Source organism: Typopeltis vanoorti, chromosome 19, assembly GCF_054136105.1.
Source record: "Typopeltis vanoorti isolate ZY-2024b chromosome 19, IOZ_Tvanoo_1.0, whole genome shotgun sequence".
Taxonomy (NCBI): domain Eukaryota; kingdom Metazoa; phylum Arthropoda; class Arachnida; order Uropygi; family Thelyphonidae; genus Typopeltis; species Typopeltis vanoorti.
In genome coordinates, this window is record NC_143567.1 from 96,354,482 (window position 1) to 96,368,375 (window position 13,894).

At 35.1% G+C, this 13,894-nt stretch overlaps 1 protein-coding gene across 5 annotated transcripts in view; it reads right to left on the reverse strand.

Annotated features, from left to right (window-relative positions):
* The window catches only part of TBC1D5 (TBC1 domain family member 5), a 495,953-nt gene that overhangs the window by 67,440 nt on the left and 414,619 nt on the right, over positions 1-13,894 (reverse strand). For 4 of the 5 annotated variants that reach the window (XM_090408923.1, XM_090408920.1, XM_090408922.1 and 1 more), the window contains one exon: positions 1,836-2,194. In XM_090408923.1, coding sequence (XP_090265049.1) covers positions 1,836-2,194 — 359 coding nt within the window. The remainder of the gene's footprint in view (positions 1-1,835; positions 2,195-13,894) is intronic. The other variant, XM_090408921.1, reaches the window with a different exon arrangement.

Genomic DNA, 13,894 nt, shown 5'->3' on the forward strand with positions numbered 1-13,894 from the left:
GAAACAAACAAGAGAATTAGTGGTGGTTGTGGGAACAAATGATTTAAGTGGACATAAAGAGAATGTAAGAGTGAATATCAGGTGGTTATTGAGGAAAATGAAAAATAACAGTATAGTGGGAAAGGCTGTCATTGTGTTGCTGAGGTATGAATGATGAGTTGAGACGGAGAGCCAGAATCATGAATGGTATATGCAGAGCTTTTTGAGGAGAAGGGAGTGCTGTTTGTAGATCCTTAAAAGAGATAAAATGACAGAAGAAAGTAAAGATAACTGGTTTACATTATGACTTTTAGAAAAAGCTAGCAACTAAAATTGCAAGTATTTTTTGTGATGCTTTAAAAGAATATGCTGTGGTGTTTGAATTAAGCATTTCAGATCAAAAACTTTTATTTCCAGCTGTCCAGAAATAAAACTTCTTTAATAAATTTGTTGGCAGCCATTTGTGATCAAATAATTTGAATGAGATGATATTTCAACATGAAATAAAAAGGAAGTGTAAATTAAGGAGTGTAAAAAAGTGCAAAGTACTGTAGAGCCAACAAAGAAAATTTGTTGGCTCTACCAAGCGACCAACATTTGCTGGCAAATGTTGGTTGATTGGTACTAATGGCTCTTTCTTGAATCATTAGTAGCTGGTCTGCTACTAATGGCTCAAGCAAAAAAAATAAGCAAGTTTGAGCACAGTTAGTAGTCGGAAAAGGATCAATCATTCGATGCTGTTGACACACTCTCCCTTGATGAGTTTTGGACTCCCTGGAGGTGTCACATCATAATAACAACAACAACAATATATTGTGACAAAAAAAAAAAAAAATGGGGGATATTAAAAATACAACCTTATTTTTCTGAAGCTGATGGTTCTTTCTTAGATAACCAATATATTTTGAATACATTTAGAATGAGGCTGAAAATTCACTTGTCAATTATCTCTGATAATTCACCTGTGGCAAGTGGATTTCTGGAGCCTGGCCTCCAAGGAGTTACTGTAAGTGGGTATTCCTACAACCCACATCAGCACTACATAATTCTTTATCTACAATCTATGCTGCTTTCTGCAATATTCATGAAGTTCTATTTTCATAATGTTTAACAAAAAATGTATTAACAAAATCAGCAGCATATAATGACATTCTGATTAGGATGTGCATTCACGTTGAACAGATTTAACCATAATATTAATTAATACACAGGGACAATACATACTTAAAGTTAAAGTTTGCTTAATGCAAATATAATATAAATATAGATAGTTCTCTATCTATATTCTGGAATTTACAGAAAGTATTCTGTAATTTCTTTAACTAGCAACAGCCCACTGATTTCATGGTCCCTTTTTCAGATCATCCTTCTTGAAGCAATTCATTATCAAAAAGAGGAATATTTTGTTTCATAGTAAATTATAGCAAAAAAAAAAAAAAAAAAAGACAAGCATGAGTATTAAATTTGATTATATTAAATATTTTTCACATAAATATTGCCGATGTATTAAAAAAATATAAAAAATTATATGAGAAAATTTAGAGAATAAAATGAAATTAGAGAATTTCATTTTATTTAGAGAATAAAATAAAACTATTTTTGTATGCATATGTGTATTTTTTTTTTTTAAATCAAAGCAAAGATGCCAATGAGAAACAGAAAATTCATTAAACACTGTGAATTATTAGGAACCCACAAAAATTTTACATTATGGGAGGTGTATAAAGAAATTAATGACAGATTATACAAAGGCTAAATCATGTACAGAAAGTTATTTTTCTATCAAAATCTCTTATAAGGAAAATAATATCAGAAAAAATATGACAAACAACATCCAATAATTTGTAAATGCTCACCCTAACAGACTGTCTTGCTCGTCTCCTACCATGATCAGTAACTGAACTGCAACTGGGAACTTGCTGCCGAGGTAGAGATATCATTTCACGACATGATGCCTCTGAAGATGATTCTAAGTGCCCTAAGCTATGACTCAACCCTGACTTTCTTAAACCAGGGTGACTAGAATCAATGCTGTCTCTTAATACATGTGGCAAAGTATGAGATCCATGACCACTAGCATGATGAAATTCTGCTCCTCCTTGAGATAACAGCTGAGCTGCACTATCACTGGGATGTCTTGTATGGTGCTGAAAATTTCCTCCTCCTCTGAAAGTTGCTTCAGCAGAAGGCTCTGCATCATCTGGACACACTTCTTCTAGAAATACATATATGTGAAATTATATGTAACTATTACATCCCTATAATACATAAACACAATTTGGTCCAGAAGAAAATCACTTAGGGAATAAAATGAAATTGTAACCATTTCATTTTATTCCTTACCATCACTTTATCAGTATCTATACTCTGTAAGTGTTCCATCCAACATTAGCAAATTTCTTCTGGTCAGCTTTCCATCCATCATCAGCAACAGAGTGAACATCTTGCATTTGAAATTGCCAATGGCCTCTGTACTAGACCTAACGTATGTACAGTCATACCAAAAACATGAAAATGAATTTGTAGTGAAATGTACAACAGAGTTAAAATAACATGAATAAACATAAGCCATCCTTTACCTCTGCTATAAAATGTGATTAGTGTTCTTAGGATGTGAAGGATTAACTGAACTCACTCACATTCAGAGTCAGTGGTACTGACAGCAAAAAAGCTTGTCACTTCCTTAAACAGTATATGTAAGGTAGCTGTTACTTAAATGTTGGTTTAGCAGATAACATTAAGTTCTACACCTTGTATGGCTCCTTTACAGAAAAAAAAATCTCTACACATATCACAAAATTTATATGACAATACAAGAAACAAATATCCTAAAAGATTGTTATCTGCAACTGTAGCCATCCTGCTTTGTCCAGAATTGCTCATTACAAATTATACTACACAGTTATGAAATAAACATACACATATATATATATATATATATATATATATGGTAACCCTCTGCAAAACATACATCTAAGGAAATAAATAACTAATTCTTATAATTATTTTAACCTGACAAAATCAGTGAGGAAATAATTCCTGGGTCTTTTTTTTTTTGAAAAAACACCAAATAAATTGCATATTTCAAAAGAAACAAATTTACTAGGTTTTGATATTATGTGGTATTTTTGAATGTGTATGTTTCACTCAACATGAATGATTCCAAAGTGGGGTACATTTCTGAATCTTCATTGGTAAAATAGCTCAAAGGATTACTTGGATGTTGAAAAACACACTAACAAGTAAAGATAGTGAACTCTTATTATCCCTCTTTATAAGGCCATGATTGGCCACATCTTGACTACTGTGCACAGATTTAGTCATCTGGGTTTCCTGGGGACCAGGAGGTGGTAGAGAAGATTCAGAGATGAGTGACTAAGCTGGTGACAGGTCTGTGGAATTCTCCTTATGAGAACAGGTTGAAGTGTATGGGATGTAAAGTTTCATTGATAGGCAGAAAAGAGGAGACATGATAAAAAGTTATAAGATTTTAAAGGAGTTTTATAAAATTGAAGCAAAGGAAATTTTTCAATATGTGATAAATAGTCAGAGAATTGGGGTTATTCCATGGAAGTAGTTGTAAGGATGTGGTTAGTTGGGATGTGCAGACCAGAATTTTTGAGTGGAGAGTGGTGAATGAGTGGAATGGATTACCAGAATTATTTGTGGGTTCCCTGACAGTGAATGAGTTTATGGAGAGGTATAATAGGTCATCATCATCATCAAATTCCTGACATGTACCCACAAGGGGTGTACAGGATATGACAGTACTACATGAAAAATTTACATCATTACTAACTTCCTATCTACAATTTTCCTCCAAATCAGTCTGTTACTTGTCAAGACCCCAACATTATCAGATCTTATATTTATATCGTCTAAGGCACTTTGTACCGTATCAATCCACCTATATCTTGGTCTTCCTCTGGGTCGTTTTCCTGCCAACCTGGGAGAGAACACTTGTTTTGCTAATCTTTCCTCTCCCATTCTATTTAAGTGACCATACCACCTGAGATTAACTCTGCTAACACATTCCTGGATGCTGACACATCAGCATCCAGGAATGTGTTCCTGGATACTTGTCAAGTTCTTTCCTAATATCCTCATTTTTAATATGATATTGCCATTGATGCCATCTGTTCACGCCTCTAATCTTTCTCAGGACTCTCATATCTGCGGTCTCTAGTCTTTGGTCAAGTGTTTTACTTCTGACCCAGCTCTCAGATCCATAAGTTAAAACTGGTTTGAACACTGTCTTGTATACAGCTAATTTAGTGTTCCGACTAAATTCTCTCTTATTCCATATGAATTTATTCAAGTGACTTCCCACCATACCAGCTTGGTTGATTCTGTTGTCTATTTCTATATTTAATTTACCATCTTCAATAAAAATCTGTCTAAGTAACTGAAATGTTTTACTTGTTCCACAGGTTCTCCATTCACAACACAGTTGACATTTTCAATGATTCTACCTATTTTCATTGTCTTTGTCTTTTTATTGCTGACCTTCATACCATATCTATTACAACAGCTATTCAATTTAGTCAGAGAATCTTGCAGACTTGTAGCAGATTTATTTACAAGTATAACATCATCCGCATAAAGCAAAGAGCTGACATTAACATCTCCAATTTTGATACCAGGTTTAATACCACTTTCCTTCATAATGTGATCCATATAGATAATGAATAACAGAGGGGATAATGCACATCCTTGTCTCACACCAGATTTAACATTAAACCATCTTCCTGTACTTCCTTCAATTCTAACTGCTGACTTAGAACTCAAATAAAGACTAAGTATTGCTTGATATAATGCCCCATTGACACCATATAACTGCAGCATATTGAACAGCTTCTCTCTTAGCACCTTGTCATATGCCTTTTCCAAATCGACAAAACTTAAATACAGATCTTTGTTATATTCCCATGCTTTCTTGACTATTTGTCGTAAAGTGAAGATCTGATCCTGACAGCCTCTATTTGCCCTGAATCCAGCTTGTTCTTCACCAAGCTTTTCTTCCACAATTCTTCTCAACCGTTTCTCAAGTATACTTGGATAGATCTTGCCAGAAACACTCAGTAGGGAAATACCTCTGTAATTCTCACATTCAGTTTTATTTCCCTTTTTATATATGGGTACTATGAGAGCTCTACTCCAATCATCGGGAAATCGTCCCTCTGTCCAGGCTTTCTGAACCATGCAGTGCAGCCACTGTAAGACTTTTATACCACCATACTTCAGCATTTCTGGTCGAATATCATCTACTCCTGCTGCCTTTCCACATTTCAAGCCTTTGATGGCTTTTTCTACTTCAAGTATGGATATGTACTCCTGACGGCATGCCTGGTCAGTGTTTTTTTTTTTTTTTATCACTGTGCTGCTATCACTGCTTGTTTCATTTAGCAGTTTTTCAAAGTAATTACTCCATACTTCAAGGATATCTTTTTCTCCTGTTTTCATGTCACCTTTATCATCTCTAACTCCTTTTACAGCACTCTTTCCTCCATTCCTAAGCTTCTTCAACAACCTCCAGAATATTTTGCCACCTTCTTGATATTTATTTTCTATATTCTTGCCAAAGTCCTCCCATGACTTTTGTTTAGCTAGTTTTACACACTGTTTAGCTTTCTTATATTTGTCTCTGTATTCTGTAAGAGTAAAAGCTGACTTATTTGCCAGGAACTTTTGATATGCTTTCTTCTTTTCCTTCACTGCCTCTTTAACTTCCTGTTGTCCACCAGGGAGTTCTGATTTTTTTATCCTTGCACACAACCTCACCACATGCCTCTCTGGCAGAATCAATCAATGTTTTCTTCAGAGTTGAATCTCCTGAATCTGCCATTGAATCTCCAAGGTTTGATTCCTGTTCTCAAACTCTATCATTTTCTTTTCAATAATCTTTCTGTATTTTAGTCTACAGTTCACATCTGAGAGCTGCTCAACTTTTATTCGCTTTAAAACTTTCTTGCATGTTATTCCTTTCAATATGAAATTCAATTTTATCCAGCTCAAGACTAAATAGTGATCACTTCCAATTTCAAATCCTCTGTACACTCTGGTGTCCTGCACCAGGGAGAAAACATCACTATCAACAATAACATAGTCAATGAAACTTTTCTTATTCCTTGCCTCTTCTCTCCATGTGAATTTGTGCACATTTTATGTTGGAACATGCTGTTAGTAATAACCAGTCCATGTCCTGAGCAGAAATCCAACAGATATTTGCCATTATTATTAGCTTTGCTCTTTTCTCCAAATTTTCCCAAAATAGTTTTGTATGTCTCACAATCATTTCCTACTCTGCTATTTAGATCCCCAACAAGGACCAACTTTTCATTTTAAATTGTGTCAGTTGCTTTTTCTAAAGCGTCAAAAAATTCCTCCACTTCTACCTTAGTAGAACCTTCTGTGGGACCATAGGCACAAATAAGTCTCATTGTCCAGTTCCCCATTCTCATATTTGCCAACATTACTCTACTTGAGACTGACTGCCATTCAAGAAGATTAGCCTCGTATTTTGTGTTGAATACTATAGCTACTCCTTCTTTTCCTTGATTGTCATTGCCTGAATATAACATTTTGTATTTATTGCTCAGAAAGATCTCACCAGTTTTGGTCTTTTTTGTTTCAGTCACCCCTATTATGTCGATCTTGTACTTATCTAATTCCTCATCTAGCTCCATTTCTTTGCCATTCAGGCTTCTTATGTTGATAGTACCGATCTTTAACTCTGGTGATGTTGAGTTGGGATTTGTTTTCAGATTTGTTCCAGTAGCTGACTTTTCGCTGTTCGCCCTGGTTCCTTGGTGAAAACAACGGGGGCCTTGTTTAACCGGGCGACGCCCCAGCCGGCATGAAATTTTGTCATATTGTACCATCATTTTTATTTTGGTTTTACCAATAAGAATACAATTTGGTCGGCTAAATCCCAAATTGCCAGCCCATCCTCGTTCGTGGTGCACCCTGTTGGGTATCCAAGTAGATACCCAACAGGGTGCACCACGAGAAGGTGAGGATTGGACATTAGGTCAGAAGCCCTGGTCGGTTCTCTGCATTCCTTTAAAGGCTATGTGGAGGTCTCCTCTCAGTTATACAGCTTTGACCTTTAAACACCCTGGTATAATAGGTTTTGTGGTAAAATAGTTAATTTGGGTCTCCTACGATGAGTCTCTGGTCTTCCTGAAGATATTTCACTGCATAATAATGATAATAATAATCTGCTGTAAACAATTAGAAAATAAGATATAATCTTAAATATCTGTTATGCATGGTTTGAATATTTGGCTCTTCCCCCCCCCCCCCCAAAAGCTCAATGACTGAATGTCTAAATAACATTATTACATTTTTTTCTGAAATTCTCTTTTTTTTTTTGCAAGATAATTGCTTGAGTTAAGTTTTATGATATTAAACTTGAAGTTATCACTATTATAAATCAGGAAATTGTGGACTTAGCGATGAGAGAAAGCTCCAATTTCCAGAAGGACATACTCAGCTAGTTGTTTGGAATTACAGCTCAAGCTACTAAGGAGGCAATGAGATTCAGTGTTTTTATATCCTTCAACTGGGTGTGTTCATTCTGGCCAGTATAGTTTGTTTGAGGGATAAAAACTCCTGAATGCTCTTTCTCTTCTTTTAGAAACAGTAAATGTTTTGCTAAAAGTGTTATTATTGTTTTATTTTCTTTTTTGTAAAATGAAGTCACAGATTTGGTATACTGAAACATAAAAATAATTAATGTGAAAAAAACTTAAAAACTAGTCAGAAATTAGACATTCATGAATTAATTATAATTCACTTCATATAAAAAACTGTGACTGAGATGACACCCCCCCCTTCCCCACACAGAACTGGTGAGAGTGACCATGTAATCCTGACTTGTAGGATGAACAGGCAGGAGGTATCAAAACAGAAGGAAGTTCTGTGGAATTATAAGGCGACTGACAACCTGCTCGCAATAGTACAATGGATGAAAGAATTTGCAGGAAGAAGGGTCATTAATGCATGGGAGATACTTAAAAAAAAAAAAAAAAAAAAAAAAAAAAAAAAAAAACGGTTGTTGACAGTAATGACAGATTGTATACCTTGAATGAAGAAGATAAAGCAATTGGGAGTCAAATGGATGGCAAAAGGAATAACATGGGAATTGCTGAAGAAAATGAGATTATGAAAGGCATATAAAGACAGAGAACAGCTGCATGAAGAATATAAGACTCAAGTTAGGAAAGTGACTAGTATTGTAAGGAGAGAAAAATTAGAATATGAGGAGACTGGCACTGCCATCCAGAGAAAATCCCAAGGAGTTTTTTTGCTATGTGGCAAGCAGGAGCAAAAATAAAATGATAGTGAACAGATTATCTTGCTTGTTGGAAATGGAAATCAGGTGATCTTTATTCAAGTGTAAGCAAATAAAAATTTGTTAGAAATAACATCACGACTAGGGTAACTTGTATATAGAGGCTAATGACTTCTGCATTACTTCAATCTTAGTATTACATCTGGATCTGGCTTCCACTGATGAGACCTCAATAAAGGTCGAAACGGGTCTGGGTAGTAGCCCTTCCCACAATGCATAATATTATAAATGTCCATAAGGATATGTGCATTGCATTATGGGATACTACAGCAATTAATGTGAAGTAATTAGCCTCCATATAAAAGTAGCCCTAGTCATGATGTTACTTCACGCACAAATTTTTATTTGCTTATACTTGGATAAATCCAAGTATAAGCAAATAAAATCTTGGGGTGATATTGCAAAGACATCTGAGAGAATTGCGGGGTTGAGAAGAACACTGACCATGAGAGATAACAGTGTGCTGGTCCTATTGTATAAAGCTTTAATTAGACCACATCTGGATTTCTGTGCTCAGATCTGGTCACCAGGATTTGAACAGGATGTAGTAACCTTGGAGATCGTGCAGAGATGAATAACAAAAATTATATCAGGACTGTACAATGTTGATTATGAGGACAGACAGAGCATACAGACTGCATAGTTTGGTGGATAGAAGGCAAAAGGGGATGTAATCGCTACATTTAAGCTGTCGAAGGGTTATTATTGTATTAATACTGAGGAGATTTTTCATACAGTAGAATGAGGGAAAGGAGAAAGGACAAGAGGCCATTCCTGGACATTGCAAAAGGGTAAGAAGTGAGAGTGGCAGGAGCATGCCTGAGAGGGTGGTGAACATGTAGATTGTGGATGACTTTAAGGAGTGGTGTGATAGACTGTGTTGACCTCCCACAATGAGTATGTGACTGTGGATATCAGGAAAATGATAATAACAATAATGAAAGGATAGGAATATAATTAAAATTTATATTAACTACACAGTATTTTAAAAGGAAAAACTGTCTATGATCTATGACATATTAGACATTTAGAACATTATATTCACAATATATATAGTTTCAGTACCATCGACAGGGTGTAGCATAGAGGCAGCCTGCCTCAGGGTGCAGCTTAATAAGGGAGCTCGTTCATCCATATTGCGGTAGGCAGCATCACTATACTAACAATTCCTGTTAGCATAGCAAGTGCGGAAGGAAGTTTTTCCAAGCTTAAACTGATTCAAAATTATTTGCGAACAGCAATGACGTAAGAAAGATTGGTTTGTTTAGCAACTACATTGATAGAGATTGCTTATAATTTAAATTTAGAAGAGCTTATAAACAGCTTTATTGTGCGATATCCCTGTAGAGCAAACATTTAATTAAATATTATTATGTAATCATTTTGCATTATAATTTTGCTTATAATCCATCAGGGGCAATATTTAATTATTTGTCTCAGGGAGCGATGAAATCTGGCGACTGTCCTTATATAAGTTTAAGAACTGGGTATTATCACTGAAATGCATTCTAACAAGCAAAGCAATATTCATCTGCTGAAGCTAAGAAAATTGGAAAGAAAGTATTGCAATTTAACCTTATCTGTGGTTCATAAACGCAGAACGATAATATATATATCTGAAAGTGAAGCACGAAGCATAGAACTATATATTGAATTCAGCAAGCAAGGCAAAAGTTATTTTGAAATAATTTATTTTGATCAATGTTATGTGATAAACTTTTATTTTTTTTTATAAAAAAATCTTTTACACACAACTATTTTCATTAAATTATAGTTGCCAAGAAGTTATAGTCTTGGTTTCATCCTTTATCCAAGTGTAAGCAAACAAATTTTGCACATGAAGTCACTTCACAACTGGGCTACTTATATACAGAGGATAATGACTTCACATCAATCGCCTTAGTATCCCAAAATGCAATGCACATATCCTTACTGACTTACTGTATAATGTTATGCATTATGGGAAGGGTCACTACCTAGACCAGTTTTGACCTTTATTGAGGTTTGTTTAGTGGGAGAGACCCACAAGTGATACCAAGATTGAAGTAATGCAGTAGTCATATTTCCATATAAGTAGTTAAAAGATATCACACCTTAAGAATTTAAGGTGTGACATCTTATATACACACACACAGAGAGAGAGAGAGAAGTTGTATTACATTTCAAACAGTATGCCAAAGAGTCAATGATTTGATCAACGGTTATTCTACTGACCTGTCCTCTAGTGGGGAAAAACTACATCAAAACTATATTCTATTTGTAACATCATCAGAGAACAAATTCATACAGATAGTTTTATTACAGCAAAAGTAGTGTCCTAATTTAACATGAGAGTTGTTATATTAGAGTTAAGATCCTGGATTACTTACCATATTCATCTTAGATAGAAAGTTATGTGGGTAGAATATGCGCCTTCCATATTCTTGAGATTTTTAAACCATCATTATTGTTAAGATTAAGGTGGTTGATAAGAATTTCACAGGCCTCCTTAAATTTATGTTCATAACACATTTTGGTATGATGTAAACAACAGGTGCCTTTCCAATCAATTCTATGTAGAGTATTCAGGGCCTGATCATTAATGTCCATTTATGTTCCTTTTTTCAGACAGGAATTGTGCATCCTGTTTCACCAAAATAGGGAAAATTACAGGTGCAATGAATATGGTATACTCCATGGTGGGCCACCAGAGACAGTGGATCTTTGGATGAATTGAATAAGTTCTTTAATTTTGCAGGAGGTTTAAAGGTGGCATGAAGATTGTATTTCATAGTATTATGTTTATCTGATATCCATTTAATGTATGAAATGGTTACGGTTTTATTGTAATTTGGTTTATTTTTGTTTTTAAGTGAGATCTTGTTAAAAATTTTGTTGACAATATTTTGACTAAAGCCATTTTTCAGGAAGGTATTGCTGATAACTTTTAATTCACCTTTAAGTGCTTGTTACTGGAGCAAATCTTCAAAACCCTGTTTTTTAGTGTGTTAATGACACCTAGTTTTTGTGTTGCCAGTTAGTTCATGTATACATATTGGCTAGTATGTTTAGGCTTCCAGTAAACAGTGAAGGGTACACTGCCAGAAGGAAGATGTGTGACAAGTGTATCTAGAAAAGGAAGTGTGTTCTGATTCAATCTCAATTATATGCTTTGTGATGTTTGTTTAGGTGGCTGAGAAAAAATGTCTCAAGTCTGGAGGCCATGGGACCAGACAGCGAAAACATCATCAACATATCTAAGCCAGACTTTGGATTTTGAAGTAAAGGAATCTAGAGCACATCACTTAAAAGCTTCCAACTGAGGGGGGGGGGGAGTAATGGTGAGCCCATAGCTGTGAGTGTAGGTAGAAAGTATTTTGAAATCTAAAATAGCTTGTCTGTGTGTGTGTGTGTGTGTGTGTATATACACACACACATACACGTGTATACTCCAGATGATGAACTTAATATGAAGGTCAAAATGTCAGGAAATTAAAGTGATTATTTCTATAATGGTTGTAGTCTCCAAAATTTGTCTGAAATGAATGTTAAAAAATGATGAAAGGCAAATTTCTCATACAGAAAATTTCATGTCTAAGCGAAGTAGTCTCAAATATGATTCTCTATGGGAGCAGCAAGCCTATGTAAAAGGTTGGCCTAGTTAGTAATTTACTCACATTTTATAACAGAGTGACAGCAGAATTAGATAAGGAAAATAGCTATACCATGGTAATGCTGGACTTTGCAAAAGCATTTGTATCACATGGAAAATTATTACTTAACTTGGAGCAATTGGGAATTAATATGAAGCTGGTTGTTGCATGGATTTGTATACGAATACTAGAAGTATCAGAAATAAGGGAAATGAAATGGTTGCATTGATTGAGTTTGTTCACCCAAAAATTGTTAGGACATGTTTGAAAATCAGGATGATATCCTAACAGGAATAGAGATGGAAGGGTATGATATATTTTGTGAAGACAGAAAGAGTAAAAAGGTAGGCGGAATGCTATTGATAATGGTAAAAGAGTTATACCCATACATGGTACAGATGTAAAGGGGAAATAGTGGTAATGGTTTTAAGGCTGTGTGGTGTGAGATAGAGATGAATAAAATAAAATACTTCATTGGATGTGCTATATAGACCTGGTAATATGGAGGGTAGTGACCAGGAAATGTATAAGCATATTAGAGCCAAGCAAATGGGGGAAAGGGTGATCATTTTTGGTGATTTTAATTATGGCAACATAGACTGGGATGACGAGATAGCAACTGAAAGTAAAGAAAATGAGTTTCTTGAGGGACAATTACCTCAGGCAGTATGTAACAGAGGGCACACAAGGACTGAGGGTCTTGGAGTTGATCATCTCACCAGAGGATGATGTTATTATAAATGACATGTCAAATCTCCCTTGAGTTGGTGAGAGTGACCATGAAGTGACAACCTGTGGTTGCTAACCATGTGAGGACTTCTGTGAGGAAAGGGTATATGTGGAACTATCACCCTGGTAATTATGAGAAGTCCAAGAGACAACTTGCAGTTGTAACATGGAATGCAGAGTTGGGTGGAAAGGAGAACACTGCTGCTCAGATAATGTTCAAGAACTATCTAGTGAAAGCAATGCTGAATGTATTCAAAAGGTTAAATAATGTAAGTGTGAAATGGATGAATGAAGAGATTAAGTACAATAGAGAGAAAAAAGACATTATGGAGGACAGGATAAGAGGAGTGGTAATAACCAATTCTATGCGGAATAAAAAGAACAGGCAAGGAGGGTAACTCAGCTGGTAAGAGTAGCAAAAGTTCAGTATCAGCAGCAGTTAGCTAATGAAGCCCCCCAAAAAAATCTTAGGTAGTTCTTTCGATATGGGTTGACAACAATGGTATTTGCAGGCGTAAACTTCTGTGGCTAATTGGTTCAAAAGACATATTTCGGTGATTACGAAATATGTCTTTTGAACAATGATATTATCTTTGATGGACAGCATGGATTTGATAAAGGGAGGTCATGTTTTAGTAATCTACTTCTTACAAAAGGTGACAGCTGCACTGGATATGGGAGATGGATACACAGTTAGTATACTTATTTTTAGAGGGACCTGTGGCATAGTATAATTATTAAAAACAACACGTAAGTCCACAGTAATAACTTTAATTAATAAATAAGGTAGATATTTCATACTAAAACTAATAGTACATCTTCAGTGTTACAAACAGATAGGAATAGAATACAAGTAACGAACATTCCGTGGATCACCTATTAAAATACAATGTTGTCGTGAGCTAGGAAATGAAAGAAATGAATAAATAATTAATATTTAAGATAATTAGTTTTTAATGATTACATAAAATAAAAGTCTCCCGGATCTTTGAGAGAGAGAGAGAGAGAGAGAGAGAGAGAGGCAATCATTTCGATTTAAATTCAGTTGGTGTAAAATAGCTTCACAGCTTTCTTTAAAGAGGCATTCATATTTGAACCTGCATCTATGAAGGAGAATAGCTTTATCCTACTAGATATTATGGGTAGTGATAATACTGTGCTGTGCTAGACCAGACTTCTGAGGTTGTAATCAATATAA